At 47.4% G+C, this 20,313-nt stretch overlaps 1 protein-coding gene and 1 long non-coding RNA gene across 2 annotated transcripts in view; both read left to right on the forward strand.

Annotated features, from left to right (window-relative positions):
* LOC309538104 overlaps positions 1-20,313 on the forward strand; it is a 249,702-nt gene that overhangs the window by 181,871 nt on the left and 47,518 nt on the right. The window lies entirely within an intron of this gene.
* LOC309537612 (tissue-type plasminogen activator-like) lies at positions 540-8,107 on the forward strand (the record flags this gene model as incomplete). The annotated part of the gene is made up of 5 exons (XM_082232507.1): positions 540-1,314; positions 3,825-3,916; positions 5,145-5,316; positions 7,354-7,505; positions 7,962-8,107. The coding sequence occupies exons 2-5, from the start codon at positions 3,844-3,846 to the stop codon at positions 8,105-8,107; spliced, it is 543 nt and encodes a 180-aa protein (XP_082088633.1). The 5' UTR covers positions 540-1,314; positions 3,825-3,843.

Consider the following 20,313-nt stretch of genomic DNA (forward strand, 5'->3'; position numbering starts at 1 on the left):
ACTGTCAGGAAGTTCTTCCTAATGTTTAGGTGGAATCTTCTCTCTTGTAGTTTGGATCCATTGCTCCGTGTCCGCTTCTCCGGAGCAGCAGAAAACCACCTTTCTCCCTCCTCTAGGTGACATCCTTTTCTATATTTGAACGTGGCTATCATCTCACCCCTGAACCTCCTCTTCTCCAGGCTAAACATACCTGCAGCAGTTTTCTCTCCAAAATAAAAGCGAGCAAGTTTAAGCAGCCTTGTTCCAAGATGTGACTGGGGTGGGATGGCCAGAGTGCCAGCTCCTACTCCCAGAGAGGAGGGTTCAATTCCCCACTCAGCCAGGAAGCACCTTAGTCGGCGTTTGCAGCCTCCCTCGCAGGGTTGTTGTGAGGAAGAAATGGGGAGGAGGAGAACCATGTACACCACCGTGTGTGTGTGTGTGTGTGTTACATTTATATACCACCTTTACTCCCAAGCAGCTCCTTGGAAGAAAAGGGTGGTATAGAAATGTAATAAGAATAAATTGTATGTAGCTTGGCTGCCAGGCCTGCTGGCTTTGCTAGCTGTGCCTGTGAGGGAGAGGCAGCGTGGAAGCAGCATCTGGCATAAAGTGTCATGAGCTTCCTGCTTCTTCCAGTCCAAGATGGCTGGAATAGTGGGGAAGGAGGAGGACTGCATCACAGAGCAGGGAGGACATAGGTGGAGATGGCCTTGTGGTTCTTCCATCCTCCACCTCATCTAGCAGGGGGCAAAAATGGGCACAGGAGTGAATGTGAATTTTGCTTTGGTTCATGAGGCTGGTTTCTACACACAAACTGTGGCATTCCGCTCTATCCTCCAGCCAGACAAGCAAGAACCATTATCAGAGTTCAAGACCACATTCCAGCAAGTCAGAAACATTTGAGGAGAGGTTGCAAAGTAGGGCTAGTGAGAGGGGTGGAGATTCTGAGGGCAGGGGGGCCTGGAGAGAGTCCCAGGGGCGAAACAGAATAGACCTGGGGGGTCACATGTGGCCCATAGGCCTCTGCTCTCTAGCCCCCAGTGACCACGGCTGCAATCTCCCATCTTGATCCCGAGCAGCCCCATGGATGCAAGATGTGTGCAGAGTACCTTTGGAGAACAGGCGGGAGACTGAATGCTCTGCTCCTCCTTTTTCAGATACCAAAGCCAAGTGTTACCAGGGCGCTGGAGAGGGCTACATGGGGACATGGAACACAACTGTGAGTGGAGCCAAGTGCTTGAACTGAAAGCTCGATTCCTTGAGGAATAAGCGGTACAATGCGTACCGGGCAGATGCCGCTAGGTTGGGCCTTGGAAACCACAACTATTGCAGGTGAGAAAGTGAGTTTAGGAGGGGCCTCTTCCTCTTCTTGCCCCCCAATACCATGGGACATTATTGCAGTCAAACCAATAATTCATGTTTTACCAGATTGGCACATGAAGGGGCTCATAGAGCTTTCTTGTCAAATTTGCTAGAGAGAACTCTGTGAGATCACTTCCTTTGTCTGCTTTGGCAGGAAGCTGTAGCCCTACATCCTTCCAGCCTGGGCAGCCTCCTCTTTCTTCGTCATGCTTCCAAGCTGACCACATGTCCATGTCTGAGGTCTGCAGCTCAGACACAATTTTGAACTTACCTTTTGTACTTTGGTAACTTAGATAGTACAATCGTACTTTGGTTTTGGAACAGCTTAGTTCCTGAACATTGTGGCTCCTGAATGCTGCAAACCCAGAAGTGAGTGTTTCAGTTTGCAAACTATTTTTGAAAGTTGAACGTCCAACAGGGCTTCTGCGGCTTCCGATTGGCTGCAGGAGCTTCCTGCAGCCAATCAGAAGCCACGCCTTAGTTTCTGAACGTTTTGGAAGTCAAATGGACTTCCAGAATGGATTCCTTTCGACTTCCAAGGTACGACGGTAGTTATAAACATGCTTTTATTTGGTGCTGCAATTGCTACTTCAACCTAGATTGTGTAAGTAAATACTACTTTTACTTCTTTACAAAACAGTGTTGTGATTGTTGTTTTTAAGGGGTAGACAATGGGTAATACCAGGAAAATCCAGTCTGCCTTTAGAGCATCCTGGATTATTGTTTGTAAAAGCTTAAATCAAACTTTTCTTAGCTTCAAAGTTTAAGCTGCAAAGGATGGTACTCTGTTGATCTCACAAATGTGAGCAAGGAAGAATAATAACTAAACCATGTATCCTCTCCTAGTGCCGAAATCCATTCCCACAAATACATCCTTGTAGGCAAAATCTACTCTGAGCGGGAGAAATATTGACATTGTCAAATAAGGATGCTGCAGAGCTGGAAAAGGTTCAGAAAAGGGCGACCAAAATGGTTGAGAGCATCTCCACTGTGAGGAAAGGTTACAACATTTTAGTTTAGTGTAAGTGAGACTTTGGGAAGACACACAAGGTGGAGGTGTATAATATCATTTCATCATAATTTCATGAAACTGTGTGCGCTTTGTGGAGAAAGGGAATAAATAGGAAGACATCTAGGCCATATAGTGAAGCTGAAGATTGGAAGATTCAGGGCTGACAACAGGAAGGACGTCTTTGGAGAAGAGAAGAGTTTTGGATTTGATATCCCGCCTTATCACTCCCCTTCAGGAGTCTCAAAGCGGCTCACATTCTCCTTTCCCTTCCTCCCCCACAACAAACACTCTGTGAGGTGAGTGGGGCTGAGAGACTTCAGAGAAGTGTGACTGGCCCAAGGTCACCCAGCAGCTGCAGGTGGAGGAGCGGAGACGCGAACCCGGTTCCCCAGATTACGAGACTACCGCTCTTAACCACTACACCACACAAGTCTTCCCTCAGGGCTTAGAATTAAACTATGGAGCTCCTTCCCCCAAGGCGTAGTGTCAACCACCAACTTGGGTTGAGAAGACCAATTTCCACGAGCCTAAGAGGAGCCTGTGGGAGCCGGTGGAGGCAAAGCAGAGTCAAAATGGCCAGCAGCCATCAAGAGCCCCTCTCCGCTGCTGCCTCCTCCTCCTCCTCCTCCTCCATGAATTGGTCCAGTTCTCTTTTAAAGACATTCCGGTTGGTGGTTACCACTGCCCCTGTGGGAGTGAGTTCCAGAGCTGAATTCTGCACTTCATGAAGAATTATTTTTTAAAAAAATCTATCCTGAATCTTCCAACATTCAGCTTCATTGGGTGTAATATGAGAGAGGGAAGAAAACGTCTCCAACCACTTTCTTCATGCCTTGCATAATTTCATAAAATTTCATTGTGTCACCTCACACTTGCCTTTTCTCTAAATTAAAAAGTCCCCAATGCAACAGCCTTTCTTCATAGGAGAGTCACTCCATCCCTTAATTAATTTGGCAGCCCTTTTCTTGACCTTTTCCTGGGGGATAAGGCTGTCAGTGGCTACTGGCCTTGACGGAGGTGATGCTTCCCTGGGGGGGGGGGGGAGGCAGTCGGCTTCTGAATAGCAAGTGGGGGGCGGGACAGGGCAAGTGCTGTTGCACCCAGGAAAGGCTGCTTCCAAGCCTTTCACTGACTTCTAGTTGGCTGCTGTGAGAACCGAGTGTCTGTCTAGATGTTTCTTCGTATGATCTAGCAAGACTCTTCCTACATTCTTGAAATTATCAGTGTATTATTTTGAGTATAAATGTTGGCCTCCCCCCCCCCATTTTTTCCCTTATTTTTGAGGTTGCAGCTGAGTTTGCAGCTGTCCCCAGTGGTGCAGTGGGCCAGTGCATCTGGCTATCAACCAGAAGGTTGGTGGTTGGACTAGATGACCCCTGGAGTCCCTTCCAGCTCTACAATTCCACACTGCTATGATAAATGTCTTAATGGTACAAAATGCCCAGTGTTTGCCTTTCCTTTCCTCTAGAAACCCTGATTCCGACATCATGCCCTGGTGCTTTGTCTACAAAGGAAACAAGTACAGCTTTGAGTTCTGCAGCCTCCCTCCCTGCGCCAACAGTAGGTTCAAGGCTCCTCTGCAGTGGGGCAGAGCCAGATGGGGCGGTGAAAATGTTGTGCTATGAGCATTGGAGCCGAAGGGAAGAAGGCTTTTAGCAGTTTCTCTCCACATCACGGCCCTGATCCAAATTAACTTGTGTGAATTCCACACCCACACACTTGTATTTTGGTCTGCTCCTTTTCAATAGAAATATGCACCAGACTCCGAGAATCTTGCGTGGAATCTGGAGCTCTAGTTCCACCACAATCATTCCCTATTTGTGCAGCATGTTTAGTTTTGCAGAAACAAAGAATTGGCTTCATCTATGGTTATTGCCATGCTTGCGGGAAAATGGAGTAGAAAACTTGTGTTAGTTGGCCTCAGTGACCAAACTCGCTCATTACGGTAGAAAAAGGAGACAATGAGAAGATGCAATATATACTAAAAGAGACTTGATTATGAATTAAATAAAAATGGGAGGGTGCTGGCTTCAAATAATCATTTTGCAATGTTCTGATGGCATTCAACTTAAACATTTTCTTAATGTTGCATTTTGGATATTGATACCTTCATGCTTGCAGGAAAAATGTATTATCTTGTTTATTACAAATTATTTAATAGGGCTCGTATTCATAAGGTATGTGTAAGCTTTGTTCTAAGACATGTACAGTAACTTTCAGCTTTTTATTAGGCCAGTCACACTTCTCTGTAGTCTCTCAGCCTCACTCACCTCACAGAGTGTTTGTTGTGGGGGAGGAAGGGAAAGGAGAATGTTAGCCGCTTTGAGACTCCTTCGGGTAGTGATAAAGCGGGATATTAAATCCAAACTCTCCTCCTCCTCCTCCTCCTCCTCCTCCTTCTTTTTCTTCTTGTCTGTGTTGGTTTTCTAGTTAAATAAAAATCATTTAAAACTTTTCTAGTTAAATAAAATATGTAAAATTTAATTTAAGAACCAGCCCCATCCCTTGTAACATCTATGGCGCTGTACAGATGAAAAGTGGATCCCTGCCCCAAGGTTCATACATTTAAGGCACACACCCCCCAACTTGGAAACTGTGGGTCATCAGGGGTGCTGGGAATTGTAGCTCTGTGAGAGGTAAACTATAGCTCCTATGATTCTTGGGGGGGGGGGGATGTGCTTTTAATGTAGGCTTCACAATTGAAAATCTGCAGTGAGAAAAAAACCTCAAACTATATGCCCCATGAATGTGGTTCGGGCCTGATGCAAACCTGCCTTTTTTGTCACAGAAAGTCACACTTGCATTTCTGGAAGAGGCAACAACTATCGAGGTCCCCACAACCGCACGGAATGGGGTGCTGCTTGCTTGAGGTGGGATTCCCAGTTCCTTACTGGGCTGGTCTTCAATTCCCATCGGGAGGATGCAGAGCAGCTCGGTCTCACCAGCCACAACTTCTGCAGGTAAGCCGACCCTCACCTTTTCTCCTTGCAGTTTTTTGTCCAAAAAGAAAAACTAAATGCAAAACATGGCTTATTGATAAGATATGTGTTTGGCTTTTCCAAAAAGGCTCTGGACCACTCTGCCTTATCTAGTGTAAGAACAATAACCTGCTGATTGGCTCTGCCCTGTGTGCTGCTTTTATTGAATTCATAGAAATAATTCTGCAATTAGATGAGGCTGTGTTTTTTGGGTCATCCAATCCATTTGTGCCATTTCATTCATGTTTGCTACAAATGCCTATGTGGTTGTTGATAAAATATTGGTGAAAACCCGAATTTGGATGTGGTCATGTGTAGGATTGCATTCAGGGTCTTGGCGTGTGTTCCACTGGTGTACGCATATATGATCTTGCACACTGGTAAAAAACCACACACCACACACAATGGATCTCGATGCAGTTATCTAGAAACTCAGGAAGTGGACTTGTACATTCCCTGCACCCACCACAATATGGCACTGACTGGCATTGGCACTGACTGGAGATGGAACGTGGGTCCCTTGGCATCCCACCATTGGCCAGGCTGGTGGGAAACATCTGGAGGGCATGTTTAGCAGCCACTTTCCAACTTTCACTGAGAGTCCCCTTCTCTCTGGGATCCTTTTAACTGAACATTTCAGGGATTGAACCTGGGACCTGTGGTCCATCCCTGAATGTACCTTGACTTGTCCCAAGGCAACCCTGACGCATTGTGGCAATGCATTGGTAGTGTGTTACCAGGGCACATCTGTGCACCGGGAACACATTGCAGGGAAGGGAAGAAGTGCAAAAGAACGGAAAGCTGTTGCAAAACATGCCTGCCTAGTGCTCTGTCCAACTTGAAAACAGTAAAAACAAGGGAGAGTTTCAATAGCATTGCTTTCCAGTGCAGAAACTATTCAGATCTTTTAGAATAAAATTGGGATGAGGACAATTTCTCTAAGCGCCCCCTTCCCAAGGACTCTGAGTGAGGCTTTGAATCACAGCTGAGGCCAGAGGCCACTTCACACAGTGTCTGTGAAAGCCGACCAGGAGGAGGAGATGATGCTGGATTTAATGGCTTTTGACTATCCCCAAGTGTTTCCAGGCCTGCCTGTGACTTTATAGTATAGGATGGATTGATGGATGGACACAGGAAGTCACGGCTGATGCAGAGCTTTCTGTGGCGTGGACCAGTTTCAAATTCATGTTGTGTTAAGCTGGGTGGGGAACCTTTGGCCCTCCGGTTGTTGCTGAACTCCAACTCCCATGCACCCACAAAAAGGGCCAAGGATGTTGGGAACTATCATTCAGCACCGTCTGGAGGGCCGCTTGAGTCATGGCTTTCCCCCAAATAATTCTGGGAAATATGGTTTGTTAAGGGTGCTCAGAGTTGTTAGGAGACTCATATTTGCCTCCCAGAGCTACAATTCCCAGAGTGGTTTAACTTATTGACAGTAAGAGCTGTTTGACAGTGGAATTTGCTGCCAAGGAGTGTGGTGGAGTCTCCTACTTTGGAGGTCTTTAAGCAGAGGCTTGACAACCATATGTCAGGAGTGCTCTGATGGTGTTTCCTGCTTGGCAGGGGGTTGGACTCGATGGCCCTTGTGGTCTATTCCAACTCTATGATTCTATGATATTCATCCCTCTTCACAGGGAACTCTGGGAATTCTAGCTCTCGGATCAGGAACAGGAGTCTCCTACTAACCTTCAGGCTACTTAACAAACTGCAGCTCCCAGAATTCTTTGCAGGAAGCCCTCTAAAGTGGCATCATAGTGTTTTAAATGTATGGTGAGAATGTGGCGCCTTGACCAATCTGCATTGAATGGGGCTGATGGCCAAAACGTCAGGAGTGTTGGGGAAAAGCTGTTCTAAGTACATGCAAAAAACAAAGGTTATCAAGCAGCCCTCCGTAAACTCCAGAACATCATCCTCAGGGGACATACAAACCTGGGTAGCCCACACTGCTGCTCTTTGCAGGGGCAGAGAGGGGGGAGCATTTGATCTCTGAAGTAATCCTGTTCCACTTTTGTGTTGCAGGAATCCTGATAATAGCACCCAGCCTTGGTGCCACGTGCTCAGGGGTGGCAAGAGGAAATGGGAATACTGCAATGTGCCAGCTTGCTGTAAGTGCCTGCCTTATCCGTGGGGCAAAATGCCAGCAAACTGCATTTCAGTTGCTGGCTCCAATGGTGATCTGATGTACCTTTACTGTTGTTTTCATTGCTTTGTATTTTATAATAATGTTTCTGAAGGGAGAGGGAAGGGTTGTTTTCTATATTTTGTACCTTGTAAGGATTTTTACTTTATCTCTGTACCTTGGATCCAAGTTAATTTCTGAGCTAGAAATAGACCTGCATAGAGGCCCCGCTCGCTTTGCTGTTTTCAGGAATGCGAGATAAGACAGAAGGAGACTCTAAGCTAGAAATAGATTCTCAGGAATGCAAGGTAAAACAAAAGACCTTAGAAAGACACGTATAGGGAGGGCTGCTTAGGGGGTTGCGTTTGGGGAAAGAGGAGGGAGAGAGTTTTTCTCAAGGTATAAAGAAGTCTGCAGAGGCGTACTTCTTGGCAGCCAGTCTTTCAGAAGATATTCTGCTGGCTGACCCTGTGCACAGAAAAATAAACTGCTTTTCCTCCAAAAGAAGGATCTTTCCTGGTGCTTTTTGCTCTCTCCCTGGATCTGAGGACGCGGGCCAACGATTCCCTGGCATGGATTAGGTATCAGCCTACATCTTGGTTCCCTGACCGGGAATCTGCCCCACCTCAGAAGGCTGGGGAGAGCCAGGCTTGACCTTGGTGGACAGCTTGGATCGGTGATTGCAGGCTCCACGCGCGCCCTGCCAATTTGTGGGGGGAGCCAGCCACACCGCTCCGGAGCAAGGACCCAGGTCAAGGGAGGAAAAGAGGACTGGCCAGGAAGGGAATTCTGCAGCAGAAAAAAACGGTAAGCCCAAGGGAAAAAGGGCTAGGGGCCCGAGGGAAAAGGGCCAGAGGCCTGATCAGCCTCACCTGGTTATGCAGTAGAGTGCAACCAGGAAGGGAAAAAAGGGCGTGGCCGTGTGCCACCAGTAAGGTTTGGTATTGCATGCAGAAATTATTTTGGTGTGTTTAGTGTGTTATATGTTGAAATTATATTGATGTGTTTTGTATGTTGTATGTTGCATGTCAGAATTATTTTGGTGTGTTTTGTGTATTGCATGCTGGAGTTATTTTGGTGAGTTTAGTGTGTTATATTGATGTGTTTTGTATGTTGTATGTTGCATGTCAGATACTCTAGTGACTGAATTGTCAAGTGTGGGCCAAGGCTTAGTGTCCCCTTTGGCCGAGCGATTGTAGGCTATAGCATGTGGAGTGTGAGAGAATTTTGAAACCCGGTTAGGAGCGGAGTATCTGAAAAATAGGGTCTGGAGCAAGCCAATGAATTCCTCTGGAATGCTTTTTAAATAACTGGAAAGCGGCCACGAAGAGTGATGATTTGGGGATTCAAATTGAAAAAAGAGAGACTTAGAACTTTATGTGAGGTGGACTTGCCGACCCAGGGAACTGCGTGGCTTTGATTTGCAATTAATCAACCCCCCTGTGGCGAATCAACCCCCTGTGGCAAAATATATTAAATGTCCACCCAGACCAGATCCCCTATGTCTCTACATGGAAGACCAATGTAGAAAAGAATCTATTATGGCTAAAGTCTTGCTGTGACAGCAACACACAGAACAGGATTTGTACAGTGAAGCCCCCAGTGATACCAGACCCAGAAGAAGAGGAGGGGGAAGTCATTAAACCACCTCCACCCTATGCTCCACCAACTGCCCCTCCCCTGGACCCAGGCCCCCAGGCACCGGGAGGAGCTAGCCCCCAGCCCGAACCCCCCCCCCAAGGCTAATGAATCAGAAGAGGAAGAAGAGGATGGTGAGGAATTTGTAAAGGAATTGGTTGAGTTAGCAAAGAAGGGAAGAGAGTGGAAGGTTGCAGAAGAGGAAGATGACGAGGAGTTTAGGAAGAAAGGAGTTTGTAAAGCTATTTGAGGGAGAAGTTAGATGTGAGCCCCTTGTTAGTTGAGGCAGCAGAATGCTGCACCCCTGGAAAGAGGAAGAGAGTTATGTCTCACAGACAGTATGAGAAAACCAGGAAGGATCAGGCAGCCAGAGTAATGCCCCTTCGGAGGGTTTATGATCCGCCAGCCCCTGTCCCAGCTGGACAAACGGGGGCAGAGGCACCTGTGTGATTCAGCTCACAAAAGACAGGCCGCACTGAAAACATTTTACAAGCAGGTTTTATTTTTATTTTTTTAACTCCCTTTTTTCCTCTCCCCCTTCACAGATTCTTACATAGAAATGTTGCTTTTCGTTCTCTGACTTTGTTCCCAGAAGTATGTTGCAAATCAATGTACAAGGACAAGGCTATCTTGGGTTTGGGAAGCAAGAAGCTTTATTGTTCTCAGCTCTGAGTCTGTTATTGCGTTTTTGTTACAGAGAGGACTGCTTAGTTCATGCTTTTTGTCTTAAGAGGAAAATGCAGTTTTCAAAATGCTGGCTGGGGGGGGAATTCACAAACAGTTTTTTTAGGGCCTTCTGGGGTAACCCTAACTGTACCCCTTCAATCCTTTGAGGAAAACCCAGCGAAGATCATAAAGCTGTTTGAAGGGATTTTTAAAATTTATAATCCCACCTTTGATGATGATTAATTTCGGCAGGGTGGTTTGGCCAAAGTACCTCCCAGATTATTATTATTTTTTTTCTCTTTTCTCCTCCTTCAGGAGTCTTGCCCTAGGATGTGTTCCCCTGAGCATGTACAGAGGGCTGTCTTGGAACTATTCTGGACTCTTGGCAGGGGAGGGGTGAGGAGGTTATTTCAGTGTGTTCCACTTGTTTCATTCTTGTGCTTTGGCATGGTTCCCGGACAGAAAGCAAGTTGCAATGTGGTTCTGAGAAAGGCCTGCGAAGACAATGAGCTCTGTTCTCGACCTTGTTGCAATTTTTTTTTCTTTTTTTTAGTTACAGCAAGCGGAATATGCTTGGCTAGTGCCTTTTAGCTGCTGAGAAAAATGATTTTAAAAAGCTTCTCAAAGCTTTGAACTTTTTTTTTTTGATGGTGGTATTCCAGTATTCTTATAAATGCTTCATATATGATTAGCAATAATATGAAGGACAATCGTACAAGTTCACCTCCTATGTCTTTATTGTTTCTTGAAATAGCGTCTTTTTTGTTTTCGTTTTAATCATAATAGAAGTATATTTTTAGGTCATTATCCATATTGTAATTGGACATATGAGTATGGATCTTCTTGTTTTCTTAATGTTACCACTATGAGTGATAAGCCAAAAGTTTTAGTTAATAATGTCACAACCTATAAGACTTATGAACAACAGGCTGCGTGTAGAGATTTTTATGTTTGGTTCAACAGGATGAGAAAGAGCAGTAAATCTGCATATTTGCTTCAATCTGATTTATGGTTATTCTGTGGCACAAGGGCCTACAAAGAAATCCCCTTTGCCTTTTTGGAACCTACACTCTAGGCATATTGATACCCCTGATATATAAAATACAGGAACAGCCATCTCTAGATACCTTTTTTTTTTTTTTCCCCCTCCTTAGGTGTAGGGATGAATTACCGCGATTTGGATAGATTAGCAAATTCGACCAAAGCCTTGTTTAAATCTATTATCTTGGCTTTAAAAATTATTAACACAGAAATGTCAGAAATAAAAGAAGTTGTTTTATAAACCTTTTATGCTTTAAATGTAATCTTTGCCTCTAAAGGTGGAATTTGTGCCTTAATTCATTCTCATTGTTGTATGTATATAACTGATATGGAACACATGATAACCCATAATCCTTTGGATCTGCCTGAAGATTTTGATCCATGAGATTGGTTATTTTCTTGGTTGTCTAATGGATTATGGTTAAGAAAAATATTATTGATTGTAATTGCATGTATTGTGGTTTTATTATGGTAACTCTGATAAGTAAAATGTAAGCCAAGCCTCCTAAAGAGGGGCGGCAGCTGTAGGGATAATGAAACCACTGTGTCCCAGCCTTGCTTGACATGAAAGGCACCTATTTCCTATCAAAATGAGGAAGTGCCAGATGCTGTTATTACCATAGCCCTTAACCCAGCTACCTTATTACAGGTAGGAGAAGGTGGACAAGGGAGCCGCCCACTCAGCCTTACCTGTGCTTGTAACAAAACCCACAAACCAAGTGGTTAATATAATTGGGGCCACAGGTAAATCACAAAAGGCCCCGTTTTTGCAGTCTGTTACCTGCTGTCTAGGTGGCCAAGTAGTCCAGCACAAATTTTTGTATATACCAGAGTGTCCCATTCCTTTCTTGGGCCAAGACTTGTTAACAAAATTACAAGCCCAGATTCCCTTCCAACCAATGGGGAAGTAATGATGACAACTGGACCAGCAGGAGAGTTTTTCTTTAGAAATGCCCCTGAGAGACCATTGGCGCTTAATGATGGTAAAAGACGAGGAGGGAATCCTCCCTGTTAGCCTGCTTCATGATGTTGACCCTGGACTATGGACGGAGGATAAAAAACCGATACCCCATCCCACAACAGGCAGCTGAAGGAATGTGGGTGCATCTGAAGCGATTGCTTCAACATGGAATCTTGAAACAATGCCAATCACAGTGAAACACCCCACTGTTGCCAGTGAAGAAGGAAGATGGTGGGTACCGCATATAGGCCCCAAAGTTCTGGAAAAGTGGAAAGGATTAACGGGACTTTGAAAAACCATTGACCCAAGAAACAGGGTCTAATTGGGTGTCCATGTTGCCCTTGACTTTGCTTAGAATCTGTAGCCTCCCATTGAAACGTATTCACTTGTCACCCTTTTGAAGTGATGTTTGGGAGACCGGTTCCTTATGTGCGCATGCTTTCACCTATCCCTGTTCAAGATGTGGAATTAAACAATTACAGTCTCTCTCTCGAGATTCTCTCTCTCAACAGGTGGACCCAGGCCCGAACTCTTTGCGTGACCAGTTTGAGCCAGGTGACGAGGTGTGGATAAGACTGGTCCCAGGCACCACTGCAACCGTGCTGGAAGGGCCCATCTGCTCTCCACACCCACAGCTGTGAAGGTCGCTGGCGTCACACCTTGGGTCCACCACATTCAAGTGAAGAAAGCTGCTTCAGATTGGACTGTGTCTCAGCATCCTGAAGATCCCCTCCAGTGACGACCGCCTTGCTGATATCACTCCGAAGGCTGGTATCTCTACGCACGGCTGAATAATTGGATGGGAGGGGCGCCCGCGGGCAGTGTCCCCAACGTAAAGACTTGCTCTCCAGCAAATTCAGAGGCACCAATCGAACTTTTGGTATTGGGCCCGGAACCCCTTGATATAGTCACCCCACGTGTCAGGCCATTGCAGGGGTGGACATATTCCTGTGGGTGCATGCTGATATATGAAGAGGGAGAAGCCCCTTTTGGGTATAATATCTTGAAAAGACAACACAAGAGCCCAGTCCACCCACAAGGGATTGTAGGGAAATTGCTCCGTATCGTAGGTGCCTCAGCAGAGAAGTGGAGAGTTACCCCTGAGGTCCAGGAGATAATTGAACACGAGTATCAGTGGGCCCTTCAGCTGTAAAAGAAAACTAGAAATAAACCCCGAATATTGGTGGGAGGAACCATGGAAGGATTGGGTTTGGTGGGTAGGAGTAATATGTACCGCCCTTGTCATATGGATGCTCTCGTATTTTTGTTGGCACGAGCGCCATAGGTTTTTTGGAAGGAAGCGATCCCCCTCCATCCCCTTGATGATCCTTCTCCTATTTATGATGGGAGAATCTATTCCCAGGGCTGAATGTTTCCAGGTCTTAAATCGTAATAGCATTTTCCCCACACAGGAAATGAGAAAACAGGAGGGCTCAGAGTCTCTATAACAAGTGGCTTCTATTAGCAGGAATAGTAGCCCATGAAGCAAACAAAACTGCTTGTTTAGTTTATACCCTTGGACCTTTAGATGGATGGGAAGGATATTTATTATGGTGATAGGTCCAATAATGCTTCTATTGCTTTTTTGCTTCTGTATGCCCTGCTTGATGCAATGTATGCAAAATATGATGGAAAAGATGATGTCTCGCATGATGGGACCTCGCGTGATTGCTTTCATGAGAGATCATAGACCCCTACCCCAGAACGAACCTAAGTATTAGGTTGTTCATAAGAAGAGGAGGGAGTGAAGGGAGAGGGAAGGGTTGTTTTCTATATTTTGTACCTTGTAAGGATTTTTACTTTATCTCTGTACCTTGGATCCAAGTTAATTTCTGAGCTAGAAATAGACCTGCATAGAGGCCCCGCTCGCTTTGCTGTTTTCAGGAATGCGAGATAAGACAGAAGGAGACTCTAAGCTAGAAATAGATTCTCAGGAATGCAAGGTAAAACAAAAGACCTTAGAAAGACACGTATAGGGAGGGCTGCTTAGGGGGTTGCGTTTGGGGAAAGAGGAGGGAGAGAGTTTTTCTCAAGGTATAAAGAAGTCTGCAGAGGCGTACTTCTTGGCAGCCAGTCTTTCAGAAGATATTCTGCTGGCTGACCCTGTGCACAGAAAAATAAACTGCTTTTCCTCCAAAAGAAGGATCTTTCCTGGTGCTTTTTGCTCTCTCCCTGGATCTGAGGACGCGGGCCAACGATTCCCTGGCATGGATTAGGTATCAGCCTACATTTCTAAATGTTGTGAGCCACCTTGGCTCTAGCTCTGGGAGGAAAGGTGGGATAAATACTACTGCTGTCTATTGTCTTCTGAGCACCAACCAAAGACCTTCCTCTTCCAACTTTTAAGCAGAGATCTTTCTGTGTCTGCATCTGTAGTGGAATTGTTTTGAAGATGCTTTTATCATTGAACTGTTTGCCACCCGGGTTCCTTTGAGAGGACGGATGGGATAGCAATGTGCTAAATAAATGAAGAGGCCCTGGGAGAGCATTTTGCCCCAAGCGGAGAGTTAACGTTGTATCTGAGTCTGGGGCACATTTTCCTTGTTTTCCTGGCCACGTGTGGAACGAGAAAGTACCGCCAGTCTCAGTTTCGGATCAAAGGAGGCCTCTACTCGTACATCCAGTCCCACCCGTGGCAGGCGGCCATCTTTGTCAGGGTACAAGGAGTGGAGGCCTACCTCTGTGGTGGGGTCCTGATCCATTCCTGTTGGGTCCTCTCAGCTGCCCACTGCTTTGTGGAAAGGTAAGAGTCCGGCGCCTGATTTGCCATCTCTTCTGCACTTGCTGCCCCCTCAGGAAGTCTCTTGAAGTCAGAGGCAATTTGTGGTTCTGGAGATGAAGAGCCAAGTGGGAGGCAGCAACATTTGTGCATTTAGCAATTGTTCCGTTCGTGCAGGTTTTTCTTGGAGTAATAGCAGGTGGGATTCTGCTGTGGGGAGGGTTTGCTGCTGCAGTCCGGATCTCCCCCGCTCCTCTTCCTGCTATTTGTATTGGGAGGCAAGTCCCAATTCTCCATCTACCTCAATACCCCCCCCCCCCGGACAGGAAACATCCCTTCAAGGTCTGGGGCAGGGTTTTTTGTTATTCCCCCCAAGACACAAAATGTTTGCTTTGTTGTTCTATGAAAGTAATCCATCCAGCAACTTTGCAAGGCAGCCAGTTTTCTCCCCCTGTAAGGGATGTTGTGAAGAAAGACAGTCAGTCCTTAACTAACGCACCAAGAAATGTCGCCTTTCTAGCCCTTTAAACCATGGATAGGAAACGTTGCACCCGAGCAGGGACGAAAAGAGTCAAACGACACCAAGGGGTTAAATCCAGAGAAAGAGCTTTTATTCTGCCATGGGGGGGGGGCAGAGGAGCAAGTGTGATAGAGTCACAAAACAAGCACGATTTCACAGCCATTTGCACAGAGTATATATTCCTCTTCCAGTTCCCTCCCCTTTCTCCTCCTTCTGAAAAGTTCTGCCCCATGTCTCCTGAGCATGAACAGAAAGTTCCTGTCTTGGGACTCTTTTTGGACTCTTCCCAGGAAAAGGGGGTGAGAAACCAAAGGGGGTTTCAGAGTGTTCAGATATGTTTCATTCTCTTGTCCTGGCATAGTTCCCGGAAAGAAAGTTGCAATTTGGTTTTTAACAAGGCCACTGGCCTGAGAAACAAACAGGCTCTGAGAAACAATGGACTCTGTTCTCTACCTTCGTTACAGTCTTTTTGTTACAGCAAGAGGAATATGCTTAGCTAACGCTTTTAGCCTTATTTGAAAAGTGCTTGAGGCGAGGCTTTGAGGCCTGGCTGGGGAGGGGGAATTCATAAACAGTTTGGGGGTTTTAGGGTAACCTTAACTGACTGTCTTTCTTCAGTTGCACATGGTTGAGCTGAAGCTTGAGCGAGGCCCAGAGCAGGGTCTTGTCGCCTGGGCAGCCCAGGACCTCCGTCCACACTGCCCAGGCTTGTGCCCCAGGGAAGTCACTCCAGTGCTGCTATAGCAGCAGGTGGACTTCACCCCCAGAGGTGAACTCCATTGTCTCAAGACTGAAGGACGCTAACTTCCAATGTTCCAGCTCTCGTGTGCCATTTTTCAGCAGTTCATTTTTTGAACCTGCTGCTCCATAAGCCTGGGATATTTCTCCACCTTTGAGCCAAACAGCTACTTATTGAAAGTGCATTTTCTCTCTCTGTCTGTCCTGCTGTTTTTTCATGATCTTCCTTTCTCCCCTCTGCATTCCCTTTCTCTTACATACCATAGTTTATTAGATTGCAAGCCTGGGAGTCAGAATGTGCCCCTCTTTGATTTCTGCGTGGTGCCCAGCAGGATGCTGAGGACAGCACAAACAGCAAATGTTGGCGAAAGGTCAACTGCAGGAATCAAATAGTCCTCATATATAGAAATAACAGAAATAGAAGATAAAAGAAAAACAAGCAAAATGGTTCAGGGCAGTTAAAGGTGAAGAAAAGAAACAGAAATCATGCAGGATTATAATACTTCAGAATTTTGGGCAGCTATCCCTGAAGCCTTTGGAGCGCAGCTGGAGTCGCTTTCGCTGAAGCCAAGGAGAGTCCAGATAAGCTGTTTAAGTTTCAAAGAAACTCAAAAAACAGGGCTGAAAAGCTCCTGACTGCTGATGTTAAAGACTGGTACAGGGAGTTTCCAATCACAGGTTTTTATACTGTAAGGCAAAAGAATTTTTAAAGGGACAGACCATCTAGTTCAAACAAAGGGGGGATTGCTAAGATTTGTAAAGAATGGGAGTCAAACGTGGCCTTCCGGCTGTTTGGGGACTACATTTCCCATTATCCCTAACCACTGGTCCTACAAGCTATGGATGATGGGAGTCAAATGTGGCCTTCCGGCTGTTTGGGGACTACATTTCCCATCTTCCCTGACCACTGGTCCTACGAGCTAGGGATGATGGGAGTCAAACGTGGCCCTCTAGCTGTTTGGGGACTACAATTCCCATCTTCCCTGACCACTGCTCCTCGGAGCTAGAGATGATGGGAGTCAAACGTGGCCCTCTAGCTGTTTTGGGACTACAATTCCCATCTTCCCTGACCACTGCTCCTGGGAGCTAGGGATAATGGGAGTCAAACGTGGGATTCCGGCTGTTTGGGGACTACAATTCCCATCTTCCCTGACCTCTGCTCCTGGGAGTGAGGGATTATGGGAGTCAAACGTGGGATTCCGGCTGTTTGGGGACTACAATTCCCATCTTCCCTGACCACTGCTCCTGTGAGCTAGGGATGATGGGAGTCAAACGTGGCCCTCTAGCTGTTTGAGGACTACAATTCCCATCTTCCCTGACCACTGCTCCTGGGAGCTAGGGATGATGGGGGTCAAACGTGGCCCTCTAGATGTTTGGGGACTACAATTCCCATCTTCCCTGACCACTGCTCCTGGGAGCTAGGGATGAATGATGGGAGTCAAACGTGGCCCTATAGCTGTTTGGGGACTACAATTCCCATCTTCCCTGACCACTGCTCCTGTGAGCTAGGGATGATGGGAGTCAAACGTGGCCTTCCTGTTGTTTGGGAACTACAATTCCCATCTTCCCTGACCAGTGGGCCTGGGAGCTAAGGATGATGGGAGTCAAACGTGGCCCTCTAGCTGTTTGGGGACTACAATTCCCACCTTCCCTGACCACTGGTCCTGGGAGCTAGGGATGATGGGAGTCAAACGTGGCCCTCTAGCTGTTTGGGGACTACAATTCCCATCTTCCCTGACCAGTGGGCCTGGGAGCTAAGGATGATGGGAGTCAAACGTGGCCCTCTAGCTGTTTGGGGACTACAATTCCCACCTTCCCTGACCACTGGTCCTGGAAGCTAGGGATGATGGGACTCAAACGTGGCCCTCCAGCAGTTTGGAGACTACAATTCCCATCTTCCCTGACTACCGCTCCTGGGAGCTAGGGATGATGGGAGTCAAACGTAGCCCTCAAGCTGTTTGGGGACTACAATTCCCATCTTCCTTAACCACTGCTCCTGGGAGCTTGGAATGAATGATGGGAGTCAAACGTGGCCCTCTAGCTGTTCGGGGACAACAATTCCCATCTTCCCTGACCACTGGTCCTACAAGCTAGGGATGATGGGAGTCAAATGTGGCCCTCTAGCTCTTTGGGGACTACAATTCCCATCTTCCCTGAACACTGCTCCTGGGAGCTTAAGGGTCATGGGAGTCAAACGTGGCCTTCCGGCTGTTTCGGGACTACAATTCCCATCTTCCCTGACCACTGGTCCTGGGAGCTAGGGATGATGGGAGTCAAACGTGGCCCTCTAGCTGTTTGGGGACTACAATTCCCATCTTCCCTGACCACTGGTCCTGGGAGCTAGGGATCATGGGAGTCAAACGTGGCACTCTCGCTGTTTGGGGACTACAATTCCCATCTTCCCTGACCACTGCTCCTGGGAGCTTATGAGTGATGGGAGTCAAATGTGGCCCTCTAGCTGTTCGGGGACTACAATTCCCATCATCCCTGACCACTGCTCCTGGGAGCTAGGAATGATTCGAGTCAAACGTGGCCCTCCAGCAGTTTGGGGACTACAATTACCATCATCCCTGACCACTGGTCCTATGAGCTAGGGATGATGGGAGTCAAACGTGGTCCTCCAGCGGTTTGGGGACTACAATTACCATCATCCCTGACCACTGGTCCTATGAGCTAGGGATGATGGGAGTCAAACATGGCCCTCCAGCAATTTGGGGACTACAATTACCATCATCACTGACCACTGGTCCTATGAGCTAGGGATGATGGGAGTCAAACATGGCCCTCTAGCTGTTTGGGGACTACAATTCCCACCTTCCCTGACCACTGGTCCTGGGAGCTAGGGATGATGGGAGTCAAACGTGGCCCTCTAGCTGTTTGGGGACTACAATTCCCATCTTCCCTGACCAGTGGGCCTGGGAGCTAAGGATGATGGGAGTCAAACGTGGCCCTCTAGCTGTTTGGGGACTACAATTCCCATCTTCCCTGACCACTGGTCCTGGGAGCTAGGGATGATGGGAGTCAAACGTGGCCCTCTAGCTGTTTGGGGACTACAATTCCCACCTTCCCTGACCACTGGTCCTGGGAGCTAGGGATGATGGGAGTCAAACGTGGCCCTCTAGCTGTTTGGGGACTACAATTCCCACCTTCCCTGACCACTGGTCCTGGGAGCTAGGGATGATGGGAGTCAAACGTGGCCCTCTAGCTGTTTGGGGACTACAATTCCCACCTTCCCTGACCACTGGTCCTGGGAGCTAGGGATGATGGGAGTCAAACGTGGCCCTCTAGCTGTTCGGGGACAACAATTCCCATCTTCCCTGACCACTGGTCCTACAAGCTAGGGATGATGGGAGTCAAATGTGGCCCTCTAGCTCTTTGGGGACTACAATTCCCATCTTCCCTGAACACTGCTCCTGGGAGCTTAAGGGTCATGGGAGTCAAACGTGGCCTTCCGGCTGTTTCGGGACTACAATTCCCATCTTCCCTGACCACTGGTCCTGGGAGCTAGGGATGATGGGAGTCAAACGTGGCCCTCTAGCTGTTTGGGGACTACAATTCCCATCTTCCCTGACCACTGGTCCTGGGAGCTAGGGATCATGGGAGTCAAACGTGGCACTCTCGCTGTTTGGGGACTACAATTCCCATCTTCCCTGACCACTGCTCCTGGGAGCTTATGAGTGATGGGAGTCAAATGTGGCCCTCTAGCTGTTCGGGGACTACAATTCCCATCATCCCTGACCACTGCTCCTGGGAGCTAGGAATGATTCGAGTCAAACGTGGCCCTCCAGCAGTTTGGGGACTACAATTACCATCATCCCTGACCACTGGTCCTATGAGCTAGGGATGATGGGAGTCAAACGTGGTCCTCCAGCGGTTTGGGGACTACAATTACCATCATCCCTGACCACTGGTCCTATGAGCTAGGGATGATGGGAGTCAAACATGGCCCTCCAGCAATTTGGGGACTACAATTACCATCATCACTGACCACTGGTCCTATGAGCTAGGGATGATGGGAGTCAAACATGGCCCTCCAGCGGTTTGGGGACTACAATTACCATCATCCCTGACCACTGGTCCTATGAGCTAGGGATGATTGGAGTCAAACATGGCCCTCCAGCAGTTTGATGACTACAACTCCCATCTTCCCTGACCACTGGTCCTATGAGCTAGGGATGATGGGAGTCAAACATGGCCCTCCAGCAGTTTGTGGACTACAATTCCCATCTTCCCTGACCACTGCTCCTGGGAGCTAGGGATGATGGGAGTCAAACGTGGACTTCCGGCTGTTTGGGGACTACAATTCCCATCTTCCCTGACCACTGCTCCTGGGAGCTAGGGATGATGGGAGTCAAACGTGGACTTCCGGCTGTTTGGGGACTACAATTCCCATCTTCCCTGACCACTGCTCCTGGGAGCTAGGGATGATGGGAGTCAAACGTGGACTTCCGGCTGTTTGGGGACTATATTTCCCATCATCTCTGACCACTGGTTCTACGAGGAAGGGATGGTGGGAATCAAACGTGGCCTTCCGGCTGTTTGGGGACTACAATTCCCACCATCCCTGACCACTGCTC

Source organism: Podarcis vaucheri, assembly GCF_965113315.1.
Source record: "Podarcis vaucheri genome assembly, chromosome: 7".
NCBI classification, from domain to species: domain Eukaryota; kingdom Metazoa; phylum Chordata; class Lepidosauria; order Squamata; family Lacertidae; genus Podarcis; species Podarcis vaucheri.